Raw genomic sequence first — 26,925 nt, 5'->3', positions numbered from 1 at the left:
TGCTTTCTCTTTCCAGAGAGGCAACAATCTGTATGTCCTCCTGAAGGACACACAAGGACACAGCACATGCTAAAGCTGCTAAATGGATCAGAAGAATGATAAGTGTACACACTTATCCCTCTTCACAGAGATTTATGAGCTTAAGCCGTGCCAGAACAAGGCTCAGAGCACAACAGAGAGCTTTCCAAAAATTCTTCTGTCCGTGTTTCACTGGACCATTTTGGTTCAGCGAAACATGCTCGAACTGTTTGTTAAATCAAAACTCATCTCTTCTTTGGTGTTCAGTTCAGACCGTTGCACCGATGTCATGTTGTATAGGCCATTTTGCTGAATGGATGCTGTGCCTTTCACTCTACAGTTCGTTGGCCTGCAGTCTGCAGAGTGTTACACAACAGGAGAATAAATGGTCGTTTACATTGGAACAAATTGCTGAGGTGTTCAGCCCAGTACCACGTCTCCACTTCTTGATGGTGCCTGTTGAGGCATTTAAGCTGTTTAAGTTGCTGGTAATATCAGCAAAAGAGATGGCTTTTTAAGTGAAATTGAATTTTTCAGTGCTAACGATGAATGGCTGAAAGAAGAGGTAAGCAGGTTGAGAAGGAAAGGAACAGCCATGGTGGGGTGAGCTTGCTGTTACCAGGGCCCTGCCAAGCCCCCGGGCGCTCCCCCACCCTGCCCACAGCCCAGGACCCCATGTCAGCCCCCGGGGCCGTCAGCCCCTGCCCCAGTGATGCTGTAGCAGGGCCGGTCTCCAGCTCCCCGCAGCCCTGCCCTGCCTGGCCGTGGGCCGCCAGTGCCAGGCCTACCCGTGGTCCCACATCCTGGCCTGGCCTCAGCCCATCCCCATCCCCAGGGAGGTGCCTGGGGCTGGGGCTGCCCTGGTGCCCCCCCACTGCCCCACTCCTGGCTGAGGCGGTGGGATGGGCCCTGGCTGCTGGGCCCTGCCTTGCCACCCTTGGGGAGCCCCCGCTGCTCCCAGTCCCCAGGGAGCCCCCAGCCCCTGTGGTGACCCCGTGACTTTTCCTGCTGCTACCAGAGGAATGATGGACGCTGGTGGGAAGTGACAGCTCCGTTCTAGGTCTCTCTTTTGGTGGCAACGGCAGAAACGTGCACCATTATCTGAGAGCAGACTCTGGGCTACAATAACAATGATCATGGCCATGCTGTCTGCTTTGCCTATGAGTAAGCTGAGTTTACTATCCACAGGCCGTATTGCTGGTGTTTCTGTGGAGGGCATCCTTCAGCTGATTTAGTGTGTTATCACAACAAGGGAGTAGAAAAGGTGAGGACCTGATTGTCCAAAGGGCTGGCTTCCTGTGGAGGGACATTTGTTTTCCTTTCTTATCTGAACCTATTTGCAAAGCTATGAGAGCTCATAAATAACTCTGCCCTTTTTCTTCTGATTAGTTGGCACCCCATGCTTTCACAGCACCCGTGACTGTGGAGCAGGGAACAGAGAGAGCTGTCGCTCTTCCTACAGCAGCTCCTGGAGGACCAGCCCATAGCTCTGGCCATTGTAGTAGGAGACTGCCCTTGTTGCAGAGAGCTCACAGATTACAGATCAAGGCAGATAAAAAGTGGCAGAAAGGAAGTATTCTTACTATTGTGACAGCTACTTTCCAAATGCAAAGGAACGTTACCATCTGTGTCAGCTCTTAAATCCATCTATACTATTCAATGACCTTGTTTTCTGCATTACCTAACTCAAAGACACAGACTTAATCTTCACCTAAGTCTTTTTCCTCTTCACAAATCTTCAGTAATCATTCCTGTACAGCTCTGATATTGTGCTGAAATAGTAATCTGCATTTAGTTAACTCTGTAGTAGTTAACTTGCTTAATGTTAGATTCGGGGTGTTGGAGGTCTACACCCCCAGGGCTGAACATAACACAAGAAGAAGGGGGAGGCAGAGCTGTGGCAGGCCCAGGACGATGGGCTCTTAGCAGATGTGTATGAGTAGCAGCTGCTACCGTGACTGTTGCTGTCTCCCAGGAAGAGGGACTCCAATTCCAACGCAGCAGCAGTGACTGGAAGATGGACGTCAAGACTGAACCCTAGGAATCACAGTGGCTCTCTGCATGTCTTGCTGTTTTCCTTATATGTCTTTAATTTTCTGTTGACAGTTTTTCGCAGGGTTAACAGCCCCAGTGCATCAAGTTATATTATGGGAACCATGTCTTCCGCCAGTAGCAAAACACAGCCATTTTGACAGATGACTGTGTAGACCTTAGAGGCTGTTTTGTAAAACCACAGCACTGCAAAGCACTCTTACTGCCACAGGATTTTTGTGTTTGAGGAGGGAGGATATTTCATAAAACAAGTTTTCAACCTACGACTTTTTAGATTCCTCTCTGGAGGATTTGCTAAGTACATTCTAAGGGTACATTCTAAGATAGTCCAACTGATTGCCTCCCTGATTGGTAGGTAATTCATGGAGGAAACAAAACTTGTGGATTACTGCACTTGCTTTGTACTCAGGGTTTCAGTAATGTGTGACTAGACAGAAAGTGATAAGGTTGCAGCTAACAAACTTCAACCAAATCTAGTACTGTTATGCCAGAGCAATGGCCACGTATTTGATGTCTCTTCAAGTTTCTTGAGTCTATTAGCTTATGTAGTTGTCATCAGTATCTACTGAGTGTCAGATGTCTCAGATCTTAATTTATCTTAACTCTCATGCATGCTTCCTTGTGATTTTGTGGTAATCTGGGTTAGATATGTATTGCCACAGAAGCTTGTTCTAAATTATCCAAAAGGAGAGGGCACTTGCTGAGATGACCAAGAACCTTGCCATGAAACAGTCTTTTGTTAGAAAATACTGATTTTGTTCAAACTTTTTGCTGATTGATACATTCCAGTTTTAACAGGCAAAGCTTAGCTACACAGAAATATTTCTGGTTAAGATACATTACACGTCTATTGCAGAGCAGCCTATTACTCCAAGCTGGCACTTTGGCTTTGGATATGGGAAGTGCAAGATTAAGTCTGTGCTCTTCTGAATTCAGATAATAGACTTGAACTTGTGCCTCCCATATCTGAGAGTATGTGCTAAATCCTATGGGGTATTCCAGAATTGTTCATAGTCTCCATTGTTGGATCAATTTCTATCTTCATAAAGGTTAACCTACGAACGGTTTTATATCTGAGCATCCAAACATCTTTACCACTGAGAGGTATGGAGAAATATAGAAAGGGGGAAAAGTGCTATTCTCTGGTTTGTTTTTTTTCCAGAAACATTTTTTCAGGCTCTCATTTTTTGTCCTGATGGGAGGTCATGAACATTCTGGAAATCTTCATTTTTCATGGAATGGGAAAACTCTTTCTCTGCAGCTTGACACGTGAACATCTTCAGAGACAAAGAGATGCTGTTGAACTTGACTCACATAACTCAGAACATTCTGGTTCATGGCCAGGGGTTTGCATATCTAGCCCAGTTCTGTGAAACAGTACCAGAGGTGTGAAAACACCCTGTAGGTCAGTGAGCAGGAATCATGACTAAAAATTTTTTTCTTACTTTCCGATTTCTATTCAAATACTCGTACGTCTTTTTATTTAACCTTAGGAGTACAGACTTTGTCATATATAAATAAATTACATTTTAAACATTAGTTCTGGTTGTCTGTCTGGAAGATACCAGAGTTGCTGAGGTTAGTACTGTTGATTACTGTTATGTGACATACAAAGTTAATGAGACATTTGCCCAGCTACTTTACCTTGTTTTCTGATTTGCAATGATACCAAATAATGTGCTTTACGTATGTCTCTTTAGGGTCTGATCACCTTCGAGAGAAAGATGGACTATGGGCTGTGCTGGTGTGGCTTTCAATCCTAGCAGCTCGAAAGCAGAGCGTGGAGGAGATTGTCAGGGATCACTGGGCAAAATTTGGCCGGCACTACTACTGCAGGTGAGAAAAATAAGGAAAAGACAAGGAACTTACGCAGTTGATAGGACAATTCTGCTATAACCATGGCTTGTTGAGCTGTGCTGAGCTGCATTTAGGTGTGCATTTGCTGTGTCCACAGAATGAAAATCTGCTACAGATTGCCACTGTTCTGTAGGCAGGTTTTTTCTGATGAGTAAGTGGCAGCAGAAGTTACTTACTTACTGAAGGAGCAGTGTGTATATGTCACTTCTAGTATGTGAGTAATTGAATTTTTTGATATCAAATGGCAGAAAGATTTGAATTATTTGCTTGTGGAATCTGTAGGCATAGCTTATTACATGGTGTTGAAAAAAATTAAAATCCCAGCAAGATTTACTCCTGCATTTGTTTCTGTGTGTGCTTCTGTGTGACAGTGTTTTAGTGAAAGCTGGAACTATGCCTACTTTTAATTCAGGAGAATGCCTACAAAGACCTGAACATTTACTCATTTTTATTAAGGTCTCAAAAGGGTGAATTCTGTCATTTACATCTTAGCTTCTGCCTCTGTCTTTCTCTCAGAACAGACTTAATCCACAGGAGTTCGCAGATCCGTAAGGTCTTTGCACACCACTGTTCCTCAAAACTTGTAGCAAAGTTTTCTCTGTTTCACTTGGCTGTTGAGCACTGCACTGATTGTGTCCTTAATCTCAGAAAGGTAGCTGTGTATCGATGACATTTTCTACGCTGCTTTAGAAACCATGCTTTTCCAAATGATTTCTGTTGACTCAGAGTCAGGTGACCAGTGTAGAATTGTGGTGCACACACATAATGGTCAGATTGCACAGGACTTGCATGCGTGTGCTGGTTTAATTTGCAATCAGTACTTTAGTGGTCCACCTCTGATTTTTGAAGTAAGCAGTAGCTTGCTAATTGTGAGTATACTGAGTTCTGTGAAAGCAGCTTTTCTCAGCTGTAGAGGACTTACTTCTTGGTTCTACTTTTTTTATATGTGTGCAAGGTTTGATTATGAAGCACTGGAACCCAGAACAGCATATTTCATAATGAGAGACCTGGAAGCTTTGATCACTGACAAATCGTTCAGCCATCAGCAGTTTGCTGTGGGTAACAATATCTACAGTGTGGAAAGAACAGACAGCTTTGAGTACATAGATCCTGTGGATGGCACTGTGACCAAAAGACAGGTATGGCTGTAGTGATGGAGTAGCAAAGTTTTGCAACTGTCATATTGTCTCTAACAGTGTTGTTTCAAACGTTCAGCTGGCAAGCCTCTCCATTTATTTATAGGATGGTGTTTTATTGGGTGTGATAGATACCACATTTCCTACTTAAGAGTAGCTCAGTCTGGATAAGATAATCCACCTCTGGTTGAGCTTGCACTTGCTGTGCGTAACTGGAGGCAGTAGCGTCACAGAGGATGTAGGAGGAGATGGAGTCCCTGTTGACAGTAATGCACATATAGGGAGGGTTCCCTTTCCTGAACAATGCAAAGTGTCGTGCAGAAAGACAGTCTTTCCTTTCTCTATTTTCTATCTGAAATCTCCACTTGCTGTACATTACAAAAAAAGTTTAAATTTTCTTGCTCTTGGTGACCCAGAGGGTTGCATAATTAAGGCACAATATCTGTTGTAGCCAACAGCATGCAGAAGACTTTAGTTGATTGTGCCATATGTGGCTATGTTTGACTTCTCTAGCCCAAATGACCAGTTCTGTGTTCCTTCTGGGCTGTGTCCATAATGAGATTCCTTAGCTATCAAGAACTGCAGTTCAAACTGAGACTCCAGTGTTTTGAAATTCATGATGTGCTCAAAACTAACTGTGTACTTTTGCCAGGTACAAATGTATATTCAAACATCTTGAATATGAGCTATGACTCATATTAAAATGTGTTCTGATTTTATGCAGTTTATTTTTATTGTCCTAGTTTCTCTGGTTTGTAAATTACTTGACCTGACCAGACCCTAGCAAATGGTATTACAAGCCATTAAAACTATTGTCATGCCATTCTGCTCAGAGTCTTTATAGTTTCCATTCATCATTGCATCCAGAAAATATAAGCAGCCCACCTGCCACTGAGCTACTCTCTTTGTGCATTTTACTGCTGAAACAAGATACGAGGATATTGTCATAGCCAAGTCCACTGGAATATTACAGGCACGGCAGACTTGTGGCCCTTGTACTTTTAAAAAGCAGCTTGTGAATTTTCAGTGCACTTTTCTTTCCCATAATTTTCGTCCAAAGCCCTTGTCCTAAATTGGAACATAATTGCTAATCATATCACCATGTAACAGAAACAGACAAACATGACTTGGCCTGTTTTCAGATGGACTTTGAAAGTGAGCCCATAAAACCAGAGAGCATGTCTTTCATTTCGTCAAGAGAAGCACGTATTTATTGAGAATACAGTTCAACCAGTTTATCTTTTGGCAAGGACACATTCCTAGCTTCATGTGTCTGCAGCCTCAGTGGGATTCTCCAAGCACAATAAAATAAGAGAGGACATTGATCCATGCAAATGAAACAACAGTTCACTGCTGCCATTCTCCTCAGGTGGCTTGCTCTTCAAGTAAATGCACATGCCTCTTTCTGACTGTCATGAGCTTCATGCAGATTTTCCAGCTATGTTTTCAGGAACCTGTTCAAAGTTTTGCTCCCCAGTAGGTAGGGGAGAGAGATTTATATTCAGTGTAACTTCACTGTGTCTCATGAATGAGAAGCTGGCTACGTGATAATTAATCAGTGTTAATAAACAGTAGGCTCAGAAAACAAACACAGCAACAACAAAATAGGCAGCAAACAGTATGGCCAGACAGTAGCTTCTAATTCATTCTGACTATTGAAACCCATGAATATTGTTTATCACAGTGCAACAATAAGGCATAAATAAAATGAAACTTCCTGCCATTCTTGAAGACTGTTTTAATTTTTAAAGTCCTGTTGTGCTAGCCTTTGCACAAATGAGCACGTAACAGTGCTGCTCCTGAGAATCCTGCAAACCAGGAATGGGAGCAGTTGCTTTTTTGTGTGAAATTTGAATTGGAAGGATGAGAAGTACAAGTTGCCCATTATAATGGTTAACTTTGAGCTCTTTAATGAAGGTTTCTTATGTTCTGAGAGTCACAGAATAAAACTCTAGAGCTTTGTTATTGAAAGTTCATTAATGTTTTCTCCTTCCTTTGTTAGATTTGGGATGCAAAGGGCTCTGCACGTAGTCTTGGTTTTTTTTGCATTTCAGTTTGAGCAAGAGTCAGGAAACAGGCATTGAAAAAGTTGGAAAAAAGTTATTTCAGATAACTCTCCAGAGATAAGGCAAAAGTTCTTCTCTGTTCAGAATGATATTTCAATTGTGTGTCAGCAATGAGGTATTTCCTGTCAGAGTGGCGAGTGTGGCCTGCTATGCCTAGGGCACACTCAAGCGTCCATAGAGGAGCAAATAAAAATGGTGATAATTGCAGTGTTTTGAAGTATAACCATTTTACGTGCTCCTAATCTATGTACATGTCTCTGTGCATAATATATTGCTGCTAGGCTAGATTTTCTACTGGTGTTAGTCCCTGCCGTTGTGCTTTAACAATGTTTTTTGAAATCCTAAGGTAATTTGCTTTAAGTTTGCTGCTTAGTCTTGTTGCTGCTGATGTATTATGCTAATTTATTATTATTTATTTAATTATGGAATTGGTAACTGAAAAATGCCCCAAACCACTGAAAACGAAACAACATGGTACGATAGGTAGTAGGTATAGTTTTCCGACTGCTTCGTACATAGTAATACATCAGTATTACTGTTTCACTGGATTGTAATGTAAAAGTGAGAAATCCCTGTGAAGCTCTCTCTCCATCACATCAGCTTCAAAGCCAGTGGGTTAACCATGGAACATAGTTTTGTTTCAGAGTTTCCACACAGCTCATTAATCTCCATTAGAAGGCCCAATTTGCCTAAAATAAATATCTGCAGATGTTCAGTGTGGGAGCAGTACTGAACCTTTTCATCTGCTTCCTCCCAGAAAAAAAAAAATTATCTGTTCCCATAAGAAAACATTATTCTTGTTAGTGACAAATAGTGTGTCCTATTTTATTAAAACTGGGAGTTATTCTGTCTTGTGGGCTTTTCAGTGTGTTACTCTTCTTTCTTTTCCTCTTGTGTTGGTTTATAAGTTCTGCATATAAAATTTTATGTTTCATGGAGCTGACACCTTCTATGTAAGAAATAGCAAATATGTGGCTTTAACGAAGCTTATGTCAGGTGAAAAAATACCATCATGAAAAACAGTAAGTAAGGCTGTTTGTGATTTCACCAGCTTGCTTTGACCTTGCTGACCACAAAAGCTCAAAAATGTCAAAAAGGAAAACTTTTATATACTAGACTGGGTATTCTCTAACAAGTCGGGAAAAACTGTTTGGTTTTGTCTTTACACAAGATGCAGAGTCACAGGTTGTTCTCCAGGCAATGCTTTTTCATATTTATTTGGTAACAGTGTTTTGGCTGGGTTTTTTTGCTTTAACAAATATTTCTCACTCACGGCTTTTAGGTATAATTTCCAGAAAACAGTGAGGAATATAAAAATTTAATAGCTGTCATTAATTTCTGTGGCCTTCCTGAGTGAAAAACTTTGCTAGTGCTTAAATCACTGTTTCCAAGGGAGAGCCAAAAGTCAGATTTTTTGCTGCTGGGCTCTCTGAAAAAATGAGTTAAACTGCATCTCCAGGTGCAAGTATCATGACTTTAAAAGCTGACTATGACAGTCCAGCTCCAAAGGCCATTGTTCCCCTAGCGTATGGTTTCTCCCTGGCACTTAGGATTATTGTTTTTAAGGAATACAGCCACTGTGTCTCTGTAATTCCCTTTTACAGAGTATTCTCAGCTGTATGGCAGGAATCCTAGTCTTACAGACAAATATTAACTTTCATCATGCGTGTGTAGAAATCAGTACTGTTGGTCATGTGTCCCTGAGAAATGCAAAAGGAATAAAATAATAAGCTCAGAAATAGTATAGTGAACTGTCTGAATGCTGGTCACGTATCTGTATATGTTGCATAAACATCGTAAGTGCCATTAATAAAGATCATAATTTAATGAGTGGTGAGACTTCAGATGTGCTAAACCAAGTAGCAATGTGTAATGGTTATTATTGCCAGATAAACATGGAGTATGTGGAGGAGTATTTAAGTGGTCTTGCTAGTCATGTCTTTGTGGGAGCTGCTAGGCGTGGCAGCAGCATGTAAAATGCCCATTTAGTCTTTGAAGAGAAAGACATTCACATGTTTGTGCTTTCATTTTGTGCAGATATGTTAGACTCTCTTCCTCCTCTCTTAAAGCTGATTGACATTAATGTTCTATACTTTGAGCTGCTGATCCTGGGTTTGACAACCATTTGAAACAAGCTATACCCAGAAATGCAAAACTCTTCAATTTATCTTCTTTCTTTTCACTGTCATAAAGTTAAGTGTAATGAGAAATCAGCAAGAGATGATTCCTTGCTCACAGGATCAGGTCATAACAAACTGCCTGTATAATTCTAGGCATCCCAAGATGAAATCTTGTTTCCATTGGAATCAATGGCAAAACTCCCATCAGCATCAGTTGAACCATCTTATTACAAAGTTGGCTTAATAGCAAATATTAGAAAAACATGCTGTAAAGCTCAATCTTCTGAATGTAAACTATTGCTGTTTGTCACTTATGCTGTACATATTGAGACTACTAGATAAATTGCCGATACATGTTAAAATTAATATATAATACCATACTAGCAGCTAAAAAAAGTTTCATGGTATCACCAAAGCTAGAGATGGAAAATATCGCTTAAGCCATCTAATCTAACCCTTTATCCATGTGGGATATTTTCCTGTTGTATATTTTCTAGTGTTAATGGGCATTACACGGGAAAGACATGGACCTGTTGGATTGGGTCCAGAGGAGGACCACAAAAATGATCAGAGGGATGGAACACCTCTCCTATGAGGACAGGCTGAGAGAGCTGGGGTTGTTCAGCCCGGAGAAGAGGAGGCTCTGGGAAGACCTTATTGCAGCCTTTCCATACTTAAAGGGGGCTTGTAAGAAATGTGGACAAACTTTTTCTCAGGGCCTGTGGTGACAGGACAAGGGGTAATGGTTTTAAACTAAAGGAGGGTAGATTCAGACTGGATATAAGGAAGAATTTTTTTACAATGAGGGTGGTGAAACACCGGAACAGGTTGCCCAGAGAGGTGGGTGCTGAAGATGTTTTGGCATATACCTGAAGAAACAAAGGTTTCTACTTATACTTTAGAATATTGGAGCACTGTGTTCCTAACAGCAGTGTCTTCTCAAGCTGCTGATAAAACTGGAAGAATAAAATGCTTCTCTCTTAATTCTCTTCTCTCATTTTTTAACGGTGTACTGCCCCTTAAACAAAAGTAGCACGGATCTCAGTTTATGCAGTGGGCGTTTACCAACAGCAGGACTAAAAGGGGAAATAAAGTTCAGTGGCATAGCAGTGGTGGCACTTAGCCTAAGGGTACCATTTACAGACTGCGTGTTAGTGCAGACTTGGTAGAGTATTGAAACACTACAACTCTTTAACTGTCGAATTTAGTCCTTTGGCCTTAATGGCCTTTTTGTACAGAAAGTCTGTCGACTCTGGATCCAAGTATGTGTTCTGTAGGAGAATGTATTCATATATACAGTATGAAAGGGGGGTGAAGGAAAGAAAAAAAGAGGTGAAGGTGGAAGCAAAGAGCAAATTCACAGTTAATGAATAATTAATCCTTTTTATTCTACACACAGTTAATGTGCATTAATTAGTGTACTTGAAAGTAATTAACACCTTAAGTTTCCCAAGTTGTACTACATACTCTTGTTGAAATTCTTGTAATCAGATATTGATGCATGGTCTTTGAGGGGTAGCAACTGATCCTGTCTTTTGTATTCACTACTGACAACTGATTTTTGATCCTGGGATCCTGTAGCTACTTCTTAGGCCACTGATCCTTGCTGATCTTATAACTATTTCTCCGGCCATTGATTTTGTGCTCTGCCACACAGAACAAGAACAAATCAGCTAAAGAAAATAAAAACAGCAGTAAGAGAGTCCTTGTTATGAGGACTGGGAGGGAATACACAAGATCATTTCCAGACTTTAGAGGGGGGGAAAGAGTAATAAATGAGTAGTTCAAAGTTACAGGGAAAGAGGAATTGCATCCAAATGACTCTTTCTTTCACTTTTTATTTTAAAGCAGGGAACTGTGATTTGTAAAGGTACTGCCACCTTACATATATGGTGATCATTCTTCTCCCATAGGGGCTGCGGATTATTTTTTCAGATGCTTCCAGGCTTATCTTCAGAATGAGTGCTTCTAGCCATGTGAGAGCTACTCTCCGGATCTACGCAGAGAGCTATGAAAAGGATCCTAGCCAACACAATAAGGAACCACAGGTAATGCAATAGAATTGTAATAAGTCAATAAGTAATGCACTTCCTCTGTAATAGCAATGACTACAGGTTTTCATCTTTAATCAGAAGGAACACTCAGCACTTTGATCCCTGTTTACTGTGTTTGTGCATGATTTTCCTAATCATGTGACTGTACATGTTTTGAGGCAGGACCAGCAGATTTACTGTATGTTTGTGTAATATCTAACACAACAGGAATGTCAAGGGCTGAGAAGCTTGGTGATAAATGCTGGGCAATGACTTTTAGTCTATTAAGAGAAGCCATGCTACTTTTAAATTTTCACTCATTTTTTTTGCAAGTGTTGTAATCTGAGTTATAGAACAAGAGTAAAAAAAAGATAATTATTTTTCAAGCAACTTATCTGGGGATCACTTAGTTACAGCATCCCAGGGATTCCTCACTATGAGAGTACAGTTAGGAAATGTGCATGCCAGAGTCTAAACAATGTAGGGATTCCTTGTAAGGGAAAGACTTGCAGCTGTCTGAGAATGATCTTGTATCATAACCAGACTCTTTCCTAGGAAGAGTAAAGGTTGAAAGCAAGTTGCAGTATAGTCCAGCAGACGCATAAAATGATTCGTAATATAAATCACATTTTGAACTCTCAGACTTTTCCCAGTAAAACACCTTCATGCTGTGTTACACAACAAGAGAGGACTAAGGATGTTTCATGGAAGAGAGGATAAGCATTTGGCTTGTCGTAAATCAAAACCCTGTAGTTTGAAGTCCCATGTAGTTGTGTGTTCATGACTGGAATGTAAATGCAAATTTCCCAAAACATAAAAGCTGTCAAATGCATTTGAACCCTAGGTAAATGTTTGGCATTGTTTTTTCACCAGATTCCCACCATAAATTTAGCAAGTTTCTTCTTATGCTGTTAAACAATTGTCTATCAGTCATGAAAAGTGCTTCAGTTTTTCCAGAAATGTTGCAGACTCCATTCCTGCAGATATGATCTATTGATTTTATTTGCTTTTTCTTAAAGTAATAGTTTGCATCCTTAGTAACTCCTTGGGTAGAATACTTATAATGTTAAGCCTCCAACAGAGTAAAGGACCATTTTTTAGCAATTTTATTGTTTTTCTGCACATCTGGGTTTAGCCAGCTAGCAGGGTCGTAAGTGTATTTTGACCAAGGAAGAACACTGCTACAACCCCATTCTCACTTGCTACTGCATTGGGTTTATTTGGCAAGGTTTTGGTGGCAGTGGGGCTGCAGGGGTTGCTTCTGTGAGAAGACACCAGAAGCTGCCCCCATGTCGAACAGAGCGAGTTCCAGTTGGCTCTTAGATGGACCCACCACTGGCCAAAGCTGAGCCAATCAGCAATGCTCATAGCCCCTCTGTGATAACATATTTAAGAAGGGTAAAAAACACTGTGCAACAGCAGCAGGGAGGAAGGAATGAGAATATGTGGGAGAAACAACTATGCAGACACCAATGTCAGTGAAGAATGGAGGGGGAGTGATAGAGCAGCTTGGTGGGCACCTGGCAGCCAGCCAAGGTCAATGCACCAGAGCTATGTCAACTTCTGTTACAGCACAAACTGTTTATCAGTTGCAATTAAGCTGACCATTTTAAATATGGTTCTCTGTGCTATGTAGGCAAGGCATAGATGAAAGGAAAATAAGCCACGGTAAGAGACAGACTAAGAGTTCGTTTTAGAGGTTTGCAGCAGACTTACGGTAACCTTGTGATATGTGACACAAAAATTGTGATCTGAACATGGTTCCTGCCTAACAAATCCCCCCCCCCAAAATACTAGAAAACAATAGAGCATATACTTGCAGCATTCATCTAGCTAAACTTTTGACTATTTAATTACAAATGAGAACATGCCATTTCAAAATAGAATCCTTTTTGCGTCAACGGATTGTTCTACTTTACTTGTTACAAGGTATGCAACATGAGAGAAATGACATGCTGGCAGAGTTTAGCCTTTTGTGTCTCCTGAAGTAACCTACAATCAACGCCCAGTATTTAACACTTGTTTTTTTAAATGAGTGGAAAATAGCAAATGTTCTCAGTGATCTTCCACTTGTGAAGAGACTAGATTGAGGGAGCAGAGGCTATCCTCAGAAAATGAGGAATGTGCTGCCCTACTGTTACATTTCATCTCTGTTCTGCATGGATTTGCTTGAGAGAGGTGCATAAAGTCCACTGCAAGGTCTAGTGACCTCACCAGCAACACAGACTGTGTCCAGGGAGCAGCAAGAATGGGGCTGCTGCACAAGGTGATAGGAGCCAGGCACCCAGAGCAGCTACAGTGCAGGCAGTGCCCTCATTGTCCAAGGGACAGTCCCACAGCAGGGAAGTGGAGCAGGCAGAGCAAGGCTCTGGTAACAAGCTTCACCGACCATCCCAAACAAGGTAAGTGATGGGTCAGGTTCAGGGTCCGTCTGGAGCAGCAGGAGATGGGACCAGAGACAGGGCTGGAGACAAGGCAATGGTGTGGGTCCATCCATGAGACACGGTCAAAGTCAGAGCTGGAGACAAGCTATGATGTACATCCAAGGGGTCCTTCAGGAGAGAAGCTACCTATAGCACAGGTCTGAGGTCCACCCAGGCAGCAGAGCCAGACATGAGTCTGGAGACAAGCACTCCTACCGCATAGCTCAGGCAGGCACTAACACCCCTAGGGTAGGCTGAAATGGGCTGCGTGAGCCCATGGGCAGGGTGCAGCAGGGGATCCTCAGAGGAGACTGGGCTGGGCTTATCACTGCCTCAGGCCTTTCAGAGTCTGGTCTTTTATTCTACACACCAAAAGGGTGTGTTACTCCTAGGGACAGAAAAAAAAGCTGGAAGATTTTTTTCTATACATGTACCAGAGCCTGTCAGATTGTTACACTTTTGGCTGTTTATCCAGGATATTCACTGGTGAGCAGATAATCCCAGGAGTGGAAAAATCATTGCCTTGAAACTTGTGGCAGTGACTGTCCCGCATTCATGCAGTGCAAACCAACATTTTAATATCCAGACTGCCTCAGGAAATAGATAGTACTGTGAATACCCTCCTCATGTCTTGCCATGTGCACAAAATCTGGGACAAAGAGCAGCTTCATCTTGATTAATGCAATAAATTCCTTCTTTGGTTTCTCATCGTATAGTATTGCCCAGTTCCTACTGCTCCTCTTTCCTTGCCCTGGCTGGATACATTGCCAACAACATGAGGGCATTAGGACCTGCAAGGTCATAGATTGTATCCCACAGGCAGATAGTGGATTTCAAGGGGGCACATAAATTTGATTTCAGGAGATCCTCATGTTAGTACAAAAATAACAATTTCTCAGGAGCACATTTGATAACCTTCAGTGGAAGATGGAGAAGAGCGTGAATAGCAAATTCCTTTTTCAGAAAACAGCATTGCTGGGGAGGGGTGGCAGAGTTTTCCTGATATTGTAATTCCTTTATTGCTTAGTTTGCTTTGAGATTCATACTGACGCGTGTATGTCTAGAAGAGCTGTGACAGATTTGTTTTCTATTTGCTTTCCATAATAGGCGCATAGTCAAGATATTCATAAGTGACCAGTTATTCAAAGAGCACTGACATAAAGAAGTATGTAAAGTATATGCCTTATATATAGTATTTAAGGAAATTGTTACATTTTGGATAAATGCTTATTTTTCTTTAAGTGTAATTGATCTTTGTAATTGGGTAGATGACTACATGTAGCTTCTGTATCATTGCACTCTGTGTGGAACAGCTGATCAGGAAAAACTCTCTTCCATACTTTTTATATGATAAACCAAGACATAAAATTATTTGACGATTGGCTGCTTAAGTAAATGCTTGGTTGCTTCTGCTCATTGGACCACCTCCTTCCAGTACCTTCTTTTCATTGTTTACATAAACAAGTGGAAGATGAATGCTTTGCATTGCTCCATGTTTTTTGCTGGTGACAATTCCAGTCAATACCTGAAACAAAAGGCAAAAGTACCTTGAGTCATCCTTTTGGCTCTTTTTCACAAGAAATAAATTTCTGTGTCTTAATAGACAACTCATTTATATTGGAAGTTACAGTGCCATTTTGTGGAATCATTGTGGTAACTAGCTTGAGTTTGCCTCCTATCAGCATCGCTTTTTTTTCCCCTTTCCTTTCAGACAAAGCCTCTTCCAAAATTAATCAGCCAACTTTTCAGCAGTTTTCAAGTTTTTCTAGTTTACTTCTGTTCTCTTTGACAGTGTAACTGCTGATGGTGAATCTTCCACAGATAAGCAGAAATCTAAACTACACCTTCCAATATGCATGCTGAAACATGCATACTGTCCTGAAACACCAGTATGACATTGTGGCACTTTTTGAGTTAAGCTTTAACTGAGACATATTGTAAGGACAATATATACAAGTACATTTCTTACATTTCTTCTACAAACAACTGTTCACTTGAAATGGACAGAATTAATCATTCGCATTAGAGGTGCTATACTTCTGTGGATGACCATAACTCCTTTTCCACAAAAGGTTGGACCAGATGATCTTTCAAGGTCCCTTTCAACCTGGGCTGTTCTATGATGAAGCCTTGTCCAGAATAAAATTTGGACAAAGATCTGTAACAATGCTCAATGTCATCCAGATTCAACTACTGTGAGAGTGCTAGCTGTAGGCCCTACTTTGATTTGATACCCAACAGAAAGCCTGACGTACTTTGAAGCACTGTTGGGGCTGCTCAAAGCTGTGTCTTTTAATTTTGGCCCGAGGGAGCCATTCGAGTGAGTGGTGCTCAAGTGAAGATCTCTTCATACTTTGTTGTGCTTCAGTGCTGTGTAACTCTGCATGAGTCTTACGGGAAGAGCTGATTTTCAGGCCTTATTGCCTTTAAGCGTGTATTCTTATTCAGAAACATTAGAGCTTCCGTAAGAGCATTCTTGTAAGCAGACAGAAGCAAGGCTCATAAGGACCTTTTGTTCCAATTTATATGTAGGCCAAACAGTAGCTGCTAATGAATGTAAGGATTACCCAAATCTTGTTTCAGTAGCGTCTTTCATACAATTAATTGGTAATACTTTCCACATAGAATAAATTAAGCATAAACAACTGCCTGATCAACAACATAAGAGTCCAAGGGAAAATAGTAAAATATGCCAATAATTAGAAGTTCAAGGTCATAGATAAATGTGAATAGCAGTGGCTTCTGGCTGTTGAACGATCCGTTGAAAGAAATCAGCAGAAGCAGCTTCATGGTCACCTGGGAGATAAGGAGTGGCTACTTTTTGTCCATGAGTAGTTCAGTTCTTCCTATAAGTCAGTATCAACAGGAGTGAAAGTCAGGAGCAATAAAAAAAAATGACCATTGTGCTCTGTGCAAAGTTTATTAAAAAAAATTCAATGTAAGCATTTTAAAATTACGTAATTCATAGTGATGGTGCAATCTAGTTCTAAAACAAAGTCTTGAAAGCAATGCTCAATGCTTTTCTAAAACTGGAATGTTCCCCTTAGAATGGAAGAAGAGTCTGTTGATGCTCCTTGTCATTGGTGAAGCCCCTCATCACTGTGCATTCCTGAGAAATTTGCTTTCCAGCTAACTTGGAATATTTCCTAAAAAGACTATTTCTTTGGTTTTAACCAGTCAAATAGGCATCCAACTAGCAATTCCAGGAAATTAGTTATAACAAATGACAAACTGATATCTGAAGTCTTGAACCTTTAAGCATGGGTGTGTATCTTTTTCTAAAGCTAATAGAGTTATTGGCTGTGCTAAGTTTAACACCGACGGAAAATCTAGAGATATCTTCAACAGGCACGAAGTACTAAAAAGGTTTATTGACCTTTAGGCTCATTTATAGCCTCATTTTATAGATGAACTCATTATTCATTATTTGCAGATCCCAACACATGGTTAGTATCTTCTTGTCCTTTGTCTAGCTACCTGAATATATTGTCAAACTTAGATAAGATGCAAACAGGAAGTCATATATGAAGACCGAGAAAGAAATGACTCATTATGCAGAGTTGTTTTGAATTGTTTTATTTGTAAATCCAGTGCGTCCTTCAACAACGTGGTTGTACTGCTGTTGCAGGATAAGTGCCCTGGGAATAGTGTAGTGAATAATCTGAATTGTTCTGAATGTGGACTAACTCACTCTGTTTACAGTATGTTATTATTCATTACGTGAATTGCAACAGCATTAAATTGGTGTTGTCATAGACCTATGCAGTCTATATCAGCTAGTCTTTAAACGGGATGCAGTGAATGACAAATGCTGCAATTACTTTTGCCAAAGACTAGTGAACTACGTGCTAGTTAGCTACAGAATCATTAGATTAACAGCAGCCAAGCAAAGATTTTGGGGCAGGAGTTGCTTCTTTGTGTCTTTGTCCAAAAAGGCGCGCCAATTAAAAGAAAAATCATTGGGATAAAGAGTGTCTTGATAATCAAAGACTGAATTTCTGAAACAATTTTTGAATGGCAAGTAGCAGAGGAAAAAAACAAACTGATTTTCAGGTGGACTGTGGTTGGCATATGAAAGGATTATGATTGTATATGATTGTATATATATAGTGGATATATATCTATATATATATATAGATATATATATATAAAGTGGTTGTTTATGGTGTGAGTTTGTCCAAGAGCAGGGAGCTGAAATCAATAACCCAGAAGTCCTTGTGTCCAATATCACTTAATACGGATAAAATTAAAACTTTCTGTATGATTCTGTCAAGACACTCTTGCAACCCTAAGCACAAGTGCAGTTTGCTAGAGAATTACTGCCTCTTTGTTTATTTTTGAAGCACTGCGTCTTTTAACATGGCTCTGGTTGGCTATTAAAGCATACACTACGGTCCAGAGAAATCATATAAAGTTTTGCCTTTACTATTAAAATTTGTAAGATTTTCTTTGAGGGGACATGGAATATGGAGATTTTCATCTGTTTGATCACACTCTTAGGTAACACAGCATGTTGGTGCTGTTCAGGTAATTTAGCTTCTGATTCTGCCCAAAGCCATACAGTGAACAAATTTTAAATCAGCTGAATCTGGAAAGGAAAGTCTGTTTTCCTATTACATAGGAAAAATACTTCCGTAATTATATTTCATGAATCAAGGAAATTAGTTCATTAAACCTAATCTTCACTCAAAGCTCTTTGGATATACTAGAAAAGAACTAATCTGTTGCAAATGTAGATGTTTCCATGCACCACTCAGTTTACAGTTTCCTCCTGTCTTTTTCACTCCTCATGCGTGCCCTCCTCTGTTGCTAGGGTCAGAACAGCTGGCCTCCTGACATTTATTGGAATTTTATTTGAATTAGCAGGCAGACCATGCACAAGAGTAGAGAGGTCAGTTTCCTTTTTCCCATGGCGATTGTGCTGCTTCGTGGTAATAAAGTGAACACCACCAGTGCTGTGGATGTTACAGAGCCAGACCAGTTTGTTCCACAAGGAACCAGGCTATCCAGGTTGCTTTAGTGTTTAGTGTTGCTTTGTAAGTGTATTGGTTTGACTTTTAAACTACATTAAAGCCAAAGGAAAAGCTCCTTCTAACAGGTAAGGCCATCAAAACATGTTTTGGGGGATTTGCCCCTCTCTTCTGCCTTTCTCTTTCTTTCCCTAAGTTCACGTGATAGTGATTCTGTTGCTCAGATTACAAAGGGCTAACAGCAGCTTTAAGCAGTCACATGAAGCAAAGGAAGATGATGTGGGAGCAGGAAGACATAAGAAGGGAAGGAGTTATTTCTCAGTTCTTCTGTGTCCTTGTTCCAGGACTTAGAGCTGTCTCAGTTACCCTGACCTCTGAGCAACCATCTGTGTAATGTTTAAATGATAAAAAGAGAAGGACTGAGAATGAATTTAAGTGTTAGGAGAGAAAAGGATTTCTAGCCCATGCCTGAAATGTCAAGGCTTATCATAATTTATACAACAATAATACCACCACCTAGCAATTACAGCTTTTGCTGACTTCAAAGCGTTCTGCAACCGTGTTTTTCTCAAGGCTACCTTTATGAACTGAAAACTACTTTAATTGATACTAAATCTGATAGACCAGCAGCTGAAGAGGTAGAACTTGGGGTTTGACGGCAGTTTTTAGAGAGGGAAGATGCAGAGATGGAAAGCACTTGGCACATCTTCTATCTTTACAGAGCTCCAAAAGTTAAACTATAGCCCTTCTTTGACGACTTCATGGTGTACTAACCCACTTATTTATCTCTTTTTAATTTTGAGGCATTAATAATTTTTCCAGGTAAGTGAATTCTTCTGGAACATGTAGTACTATGCCAGGTCTGCCTAGCAATCTTTTGCAAGGTATGAACATTTGTTCTGAAATAATTACTGTCCGAACTGTCATTTTGATTATTAATAATTCAGATGCCTATATAACAGTCACACAAGGTTTAGCCAATTGGTGGTGAATCTTTGTCCCCAGTAGGACATTCTTTTAAGACTGTCTAATTTGGATGGCCTTCCATTACCTCTCTCTATGGTCCCAGAATACAGGGAGCAAATGGTTTAGTGTTTAATGTTTTACAAATACTGACATATATACAAATAATTGACCCTGTGTTCCTCGTGTTCCACCCTGTACATTCACTTGAATATATGTAAAGCTGAAGAGAGCACAAAATAACACTGGTGGACATGATGATGTATGCAAAATGCAGATCAGTACAGTAAGAGAAGACAGAGCAAGTCTCAGAACTGTAAAAGAGAGTTGTAGTTACCTGGTGTTCACTAAATGTTTGGATCCTTTTTGAGGGTATTACCATTCTCTGAGCTTTTTTTTGTTTTATTTTTCCCAGATAAATTCTGCAGAATTCTTTTCACTGATGAGACTGCTGGGGCAACTTGTTTTTGAGACTTACATTGGACTAGGAAAAGTGAATTTGAGACCTATGGAAAATGTCCATGCCTAGACTGTGTAAAACACACCTACATGTGATTTTCCTGTAAGATTGAAATTCAATGCAGGCTCGGGGAGAGACTGAAGATAAAATATTCACAAGCTTTCCAGGCAAAGTCTGGACAGATGATTTTGCATCAGAACTGTGTGAATTTTTGATGAAAGTTGGAAGGTTTTAGCATAAGTGCTACATATAGTAGGTTTTCACAAGGTGTTTCTTGATGTATAGATGGCATTTGTCCACCTATTCTGAGAAAAATATTTTCTAAAGCCAAACTCCAGACACATGCTGAGCTTTTAACCTGCAAGCAGGTACATTTCAGCCCTGCCTGAGCCTTTAATAAACTGGATGCATCATGAGGCAAATCTTATCTGAGAGCTTGACTAGAAGAAAGGGAGTTGTATGGAGTTTTCTTGCAAGATCACAGAGAGGAGAAATGCTACATGAGCCAGGCAGGAATGAAAAACCTCTGACAGCTCTGGTACAGATTATTCCCAAGAAAAGGGCTTTTGATCTTTATTTGCCTCATGTTAGATATCTGCTTGTTTGATGTATTTCCTGGTATGAATAATCATTCCTACCAGTTATTTTTCTTTAGCAGTGTAACTTCTACCTGTTATTACTAAAGCAAAATTCTGATTTAAGTCAGTTCTGTTAATTTTCAGTTCTTAAATTTTATCTAAAGGATAACATGCCATATCTCCCAAACAGTTTCCAAGAGATAAATACGTTATTAATGTACAGAGTGATTGCAATTGCCATTTTGAGTTGACATGTTAACAGTAAAGTTTTACAATTTCTTAAGTAGAAAGAACCATTTGAAAAATACTTTTAAATCAAGATGTCTTTAAGATATAGAAGTCTTTCTAGAGTCATATTAATTATAAATGATTGCTGGCTGGGATTTGTCTTTTGCAACTGAAATGTAAACTATTCATTGCAGAGATAAAGGAGTTTTTAAGAGGCATATACAGCTCTAGTTCCTTATTATTCTCTCCTGCTCTAGCCATTGCGAAGAGAATGCACTTTTGTTTCTTTTACATCTGCAGGATGAAGAAAGTGTAGTTAAATTGAAGTGTGAGAGGCCAGAACTAAAACAGGACTTCCTCTGTTGAAAAGCTTGATTGTAACAAGCAGAATATTTAGTAGTAATTGGAACAACTTGGCAAAAGAGCACCAGATAAATTGTTTATGTAAATGGGTGTCACATAAACTCATTTGATTTTGTGTTTTGTTCAAAGCATTGTGTAGAGTTTTGTTTGGTTTTGGTTTTTTTCTTCAGAGTGCATTTGTTGCTTAAGAAAGCAGGGTCAAGTAAAGCTGGTCAGTAGGGTTGCTTTTTAAATTTTCCTGTGCTTTTTAGATTAAATAAGGAAGGGCTTTCTTAGGGGTGTGCCAGAGGGACTTCAGATGCTTTGGTCTTCTTTCAGTTCTCCTTAATCCGTGTTGCTGTAGGGAAGGAATGATAAGGTCCAGACCTTATAAATTGGCACATTTTAATATTTACTTTTGCAGCATTTCCCCACAGATGCGAATTTGTGCACCACATATTAATCTTCTCTAAGCATGTTTGGCTTTAATGGACTTGTATTCTGCTTCAATTAATCAGTAGATAGATATCTACAAATATGGAGTTTTTTGAACAATAACATTTCAGACTGCTCACACTTGTGCATAACTAAGTTTGATCATAAACTCACTTGACACCAATGGCATTCATGGTGTTATTCCATGACTCTGCCTGCACAGTTAGTTTGTCTCCTCACTCTTTTGGTTTAACTGTCTGACCACTTGTATAAATAAAGCAAACACCTCATACTGTCGGAAACTCTTAGGTGGCTGAAACAGATTCAAAGTATTGATTCTACTAAGATTATTAAAAAAAGATATCTGTAAATTTAAGCTCTCCAGAATTACTGTTTTGTTTGATTTGATTTTTAAACCTAACAGGTTTAAAGCCAGAATGTAGTTTACTTGAAAGAGGCAGCAGGGGGAAATCTTTGAGGGTCAGAAAATTACTAGTTTGGTAATCAAATACATGATTCCTGAAAAGAAGGTTTTCATACAAAACTCAGCTCTGCCAGTTTGTCTTTGCATATCATTTAATTAACTGAGAGAAGATTCAGTTGCCATTTGAAAAAATGTATTTTACTTGGTTTTCATATGGTACTATCATAGTTGTTATCTGCATTCAGCCATCTGGACAGTTTCATAAATACGACTATTTAATAAGGTCTGTAGCCTGAAACTTGAGAGTTCATATTGCTTCTGTTGAAATTTATCCTATTGAATACAATTACAGATGGTATTACTCAAAACACACTTTTGTGATTCCCGTTAAGGTAATTGTTACAGTATGTTCTGCCCCTAAGCTTCACAGATTAAGTGTGTATAGGAAGAAAATTTCATCTACATGGCTTCCACTCATAAGAATAGAAATAATTCTACTTTTGTGATTTCTAGGTTGTTCTGTACATCAGATTTCACAAGAGCTCCACGATTCCTCTTACATAGAGACATTATCAGTACAGTGTATTTATTGTTTTCTCTTTTCTGCATAGCTTAGGTATACTCAGTGTAACACTTCACAAAACATATGCTCAGCATGATACTTCGTTATATCAAGTACGACAATATAGACTGTGTAACTGTGTCTGTTTATTAATATTTAATGATTTACTATTATTATATAATACTACAATTAAAAGGGGGATTTATAAATATAAGATGCCTGTTGATATTTCTGCTTTATGTAATTCAATGTATTTCTTCCTCTTTAGGCTGTGCTGAGTCCTCTTATAGCAATCGCACTGAAAATATCTCAGATTCATGAGAGGACAGGGCGAAAGGGACCCACTGTCATCACCTGAAGCCACAGAAGAGTGTTAAACCAGGGCCAAAAGAGGAACAGCAAGGAAGAGACAGGACCTTGCTGAAACATGTTAGCCATTTGTGCCTTGTATGATTTTAAAAGTTTTCTTGGGGATAGAGGTAGAGGGGGAAGAAAAATTCAATATAACATTGAGCATATTCATTTGCATTGATCTCCAAATACAATAGCGTATTGACTTTGTTTTACCTGCAATATCTTAATTTCAGATAACAATATAACCAAAGAAAGAGGCCTTAACCTTCACTTGTTGTCAGCAATGTGACAGAAAAGAAAAAACTGCTTGTTTTTGAATGCTGTGATAAAGGTTGGGGAAATTTCAGTTAGGGAGAGAGAGGGAGGAGTTGCAAAGCAAAGACATGCTTGGTCAAAATTGTTTGAGATCCTTGTCACCTTCTTGTTGGTTTACGAAGAGGTATACAGACCATGTCTGAGGCATAAGGGCTGTATACTAAGCTTTGCAAAGGGTATATTTCCTCACCTGACACCACTCCTCCTCTCCTGTCTCTCCCATTGCTCACAGATGCATGCTGGCAGCAGTGTTGTATACACACTTGCACATGCTCCCAAAGAAGGGGTTACCCCATATTTTTTTTTTACCCCTGCTTTTAAAGCATATCAATGTGACTTGTGCCTTTAGATTTTCCTGATTTTTTGACTCTTTGTTTTGTTTCCTCCAAAGGGAGGCATTTGTGCTACAGAAGCTGATTGTGTCCTTCCAGCAGTATGTCGGGTGTGGAATCTGGCTGTTTTTTGCAATATTCCTCATATCAGCAGATGATATTGGTGCTTACTGTGTTTGAAAGGTAATCACTGCAAGTTCAGCAATTTTTCATGAAGGAGTTATTATGGAAGTTTTTTAAGTATTTGGAATACTCATGCTCCACTTAGCACAAAGTGGTAAGCAAAGCATGTAGTGAGGAGGAAATGAAAACAAATGCGAATGAATTAAATAGAAATACTTGTCTGATTCACCAGCTGGATGCAGTTTCTGTTAGATTCTTTGTAACAGTAGATGATGGAATAAAAATTTGGGGAGTGCAAAGAGGTGTCCCGGCATAGGTCTGAGAAGGATATTGGGGATATGGACATCAGCATTTTTCTGCTTGTGAAATGATAATGCAGTTTTAGCTACAATACTGTGCTCTGAAGAAGAACACAAACACTTTATGCATGTGACTTGTTTGAAAGCTTTGCTTCCTTGGGAACAGTGTGGTCACTTGTATCATTTGTCAAGGTGGCTTGTGCAACTTGCCTCTTTGCAGTGTGTTTCAATTCATTGTGGTTGTCGAATTTTAGTGCAATTTATATAATATTGCAGCAAAGGAAATTGTTTTGATTTCTTTCAACACTTCTGTCAAAAAATTGCTATGACACTTAGTGCACAATAAAGAATAATGCTGTATTTCTGTCTTAATATGTAATTGTGGACAAGACACACTGCACTTTCAAGCATCCTAATAAAACTGCCTTTAATACAATTACATTATCTACTTAATTGACTCTAAACAAATGAGGTACTAATGTTATCACATAGTATTCTACCTTAAGGTTAAGTATTCCCATAAACTAAAAGAGATTTTAAGGCTTTATTTCTTTTTGTAAAGATTTTTTTTGGAGATGACCATGGCATTCTCACACAGTTTGGACATCTACTTTTGAATGTAAGAATATTTATCTTTACAGTAACCTTGTTTATCTAATCTTTCATTTTTCTTATAGATCAAGCTCCTCTAGGTGCAGGATAGTAAGCTCCTAACTAGTGGATCACACATGGTCAAGCATAGACTGGATTATGACATATAGTTCAAATTACTGGACGGCATGAAAGAGCGTTCTGAAAGGCAGTCGAAGAATGTCTAAAATCTCTTACACGTTTTCTGACAATGAAATAATTTTTGATCACATGGTGAACTAGCTAGTAATAGTACCAAGTATCCCATTTGCCAAGCTTCTGGGACTGGGACTTGCACTTTGAAAAGTAAGATGTACTGAAGCCAGGTGTCTTTCAAGATGCAGTGGGAAGACGCATGAGGAACAAATCAGGACTGTGGCGAAGCATACTTGTGCTTTTATCAGAAAGTCACTGGAGCACTAGCTGCAGTAGATGGCAGTCTGTTTTCATGAAGGCAGGCTTCATGAACAAAGGATATGTTTTAAAATCTCAGTACTGATTTGTCCTGGGCTTCAGAAATAATAGTTGTGCCTCTGTACCGAAATGGAGAAAAGGGCTGTCTGTGTGTGGTTTTGAATAGCTGTCAAACAGCAGACTTTCAGAACTAGCCTAACCCCAAATCCACTCACCATGCCTTCTTTATGATGACTGGTGATATTGCTAAAATGTAACAGCTGTTATTTTACACCAGTTAATTGCTTTTCTCTGCAAAAAGATGAATAAAACTTTGTAAGGCTGAAGTGCACTGTGTATCTTTATATCTGATGTGTTTGGGGAAGGACAGTAGCCATAGCGTCATAAAGTGTGCTGCTTTTCGTGACGTCTTTTACTTATTAACATGAGAGGTGAATGCTTGGAAAAGAGCAACATATATGCACGTACACAAAGATGCAAGGTTTCTAAAAACAGACGATACATCTAGCAGAGGGAAGACTATTACTAATACTGTTTGTCTTATCACAGTGTCTAGGCGCTATGACAGAGACCCAGACCCTTCTGTGGCTATTGCTGGATAAGCAGTTTTATCAAGTCTAGAAATTGCAAGATTCCTGTGTTGTTCAGCTGAGATTGCACTAACATTTACTTGGACAGTAATTCTGTTTCCCAAAACCTCAGATTTTTCTGTACCCAGCAATACAAATGTCTGCTTCCAGCATGCTGGAGGAAAAGGAGAAAGAGGAATTCCGAGACACCAGTGAGAGAGAGAACAATTTCAAGGTGCATTAGCAGAGGGCTGACCAAGACAGGGCTTGGGTGAGCCCCAGGAACAGAGAAAGAGGCAGCAGGTGACAGAGAGGATTAGGAGAGGACAAATTGCTGGATCAAGCTGGAAAGAGAGAGATGTGATAAAAGAATACTAATAGCACAACAATGGATTTGAGAGAGAGAAAGCGAGAAAAAGGAAGTAAAGGTGGGAAAGGAGCATAGTCTAAGAATGATTTAATAATGTTCAATATTAAAGAAAACTGTCTATAATATCTGTTTAATGACAGTGTATTGTAACTGCTCTCATGATCTAAGATAAATTATAGTCTGCACTAGGGGGAAATAAGGGCAAATTTGGCACAGTATGAATTGGTGACTCTGACATAACTTACTTTAACAGTTTACAAAAACACAATAGCTGAGACCGAATTACTGAAAACAGTGGAAGAGTGTAGTGCCAATGTGACTAGAAGCAGCAAATTGTTTGGCGTAGTCTCACTGGGAACCATGGCTGTGGCTTTTTACCACACAGGCTTCTAGCATCGGCTCTTTAGCATCATGTGGTTTGAGCTAAGTCATAAAATACCAGCAAATTCACCTGCCAGCACAGCTAAATGGTTATTACATTTTACCTTGGGAGAAGTGCCCTTCTGTAAGAGAGTTGGTGGCAGGATGAGAAGCACATGGTGTTCAGAGACAATTTGGAAGGCAGCAGTACTCACCTGAACCGCGGGATGATGGAATCCTTGAGGTTGGAAGGGACCATCTAGTCCATCACGACTACGATCACCTAGTCCATCCCCCAGCTCAGAGCAGGGTCAGGTAGAGGAGGTTTCCCAAGACCATGTCCAGTCTGGTTTTGATTATCTCCAAGGGTGGAGACTTCACAATCTCTCTGGGCAAACTGTTCAAGTGCTTGACCACTCCCATAGCAAAAAAAACGCAAGCTTTCTTAAGTGTTCAGATGTAATTTCATGTGTTTCGGTTCAGCAGTGGAGC

The 26,925-nt window shown here is 39.8% G+C and overlaps 1 protein-coding gene across 1 annotated transcript in view; it reads left to right on the top strand.

Moving 5' to 3' along the window:
* PGM5 (phosphoglucomutase 5) overlaps positions 1 to 25,444 on the top strand; it is a 77,574-nt gene extending 52,130 nt beyond the window's left edge. Inside the window, exons 8-11 of the mRNA XM_082335426.1 lie at positions 3,771 to 3,906; positions 4,883 to 5,066; positions 11,163 to 11,297; positions 22,936 to 25,444. Of these exons, the coding sequence (XP_082191552.1) occupies positions 3,771 to 3,906; positions 4,883 to 5,066; positions 11,163 to 11,297; positions 22,936 to 23,025 (545 nt within the window). The 3' untranslated portion in view covers positions 23,026 to 25,444. The remainder of the gene's footprint in view (positions 1 to 3,770; positions 3,907 to 4,882; positions 5,067 to 11,162; positions 11,298 to 22,935) is intronic.
* Positions 25,445 to 26,925: the final 1,481 nt, after the last annotated feature.

The sequence above is a fragment of the Platalea leucorodia genome, assembly GCF_965183815.1.
Source record: "Platalea leucorodia genome assembly, chromosome: Z".
NCBI lineage: Eukaryota > Metazoa > Chordata > Aves > Pelecaniformes > Threskiornithidae > Platalea > Platalea leucorodia.
This window is presented reverse-complemented; position numbering and strand designations above follow the sequence as displayed.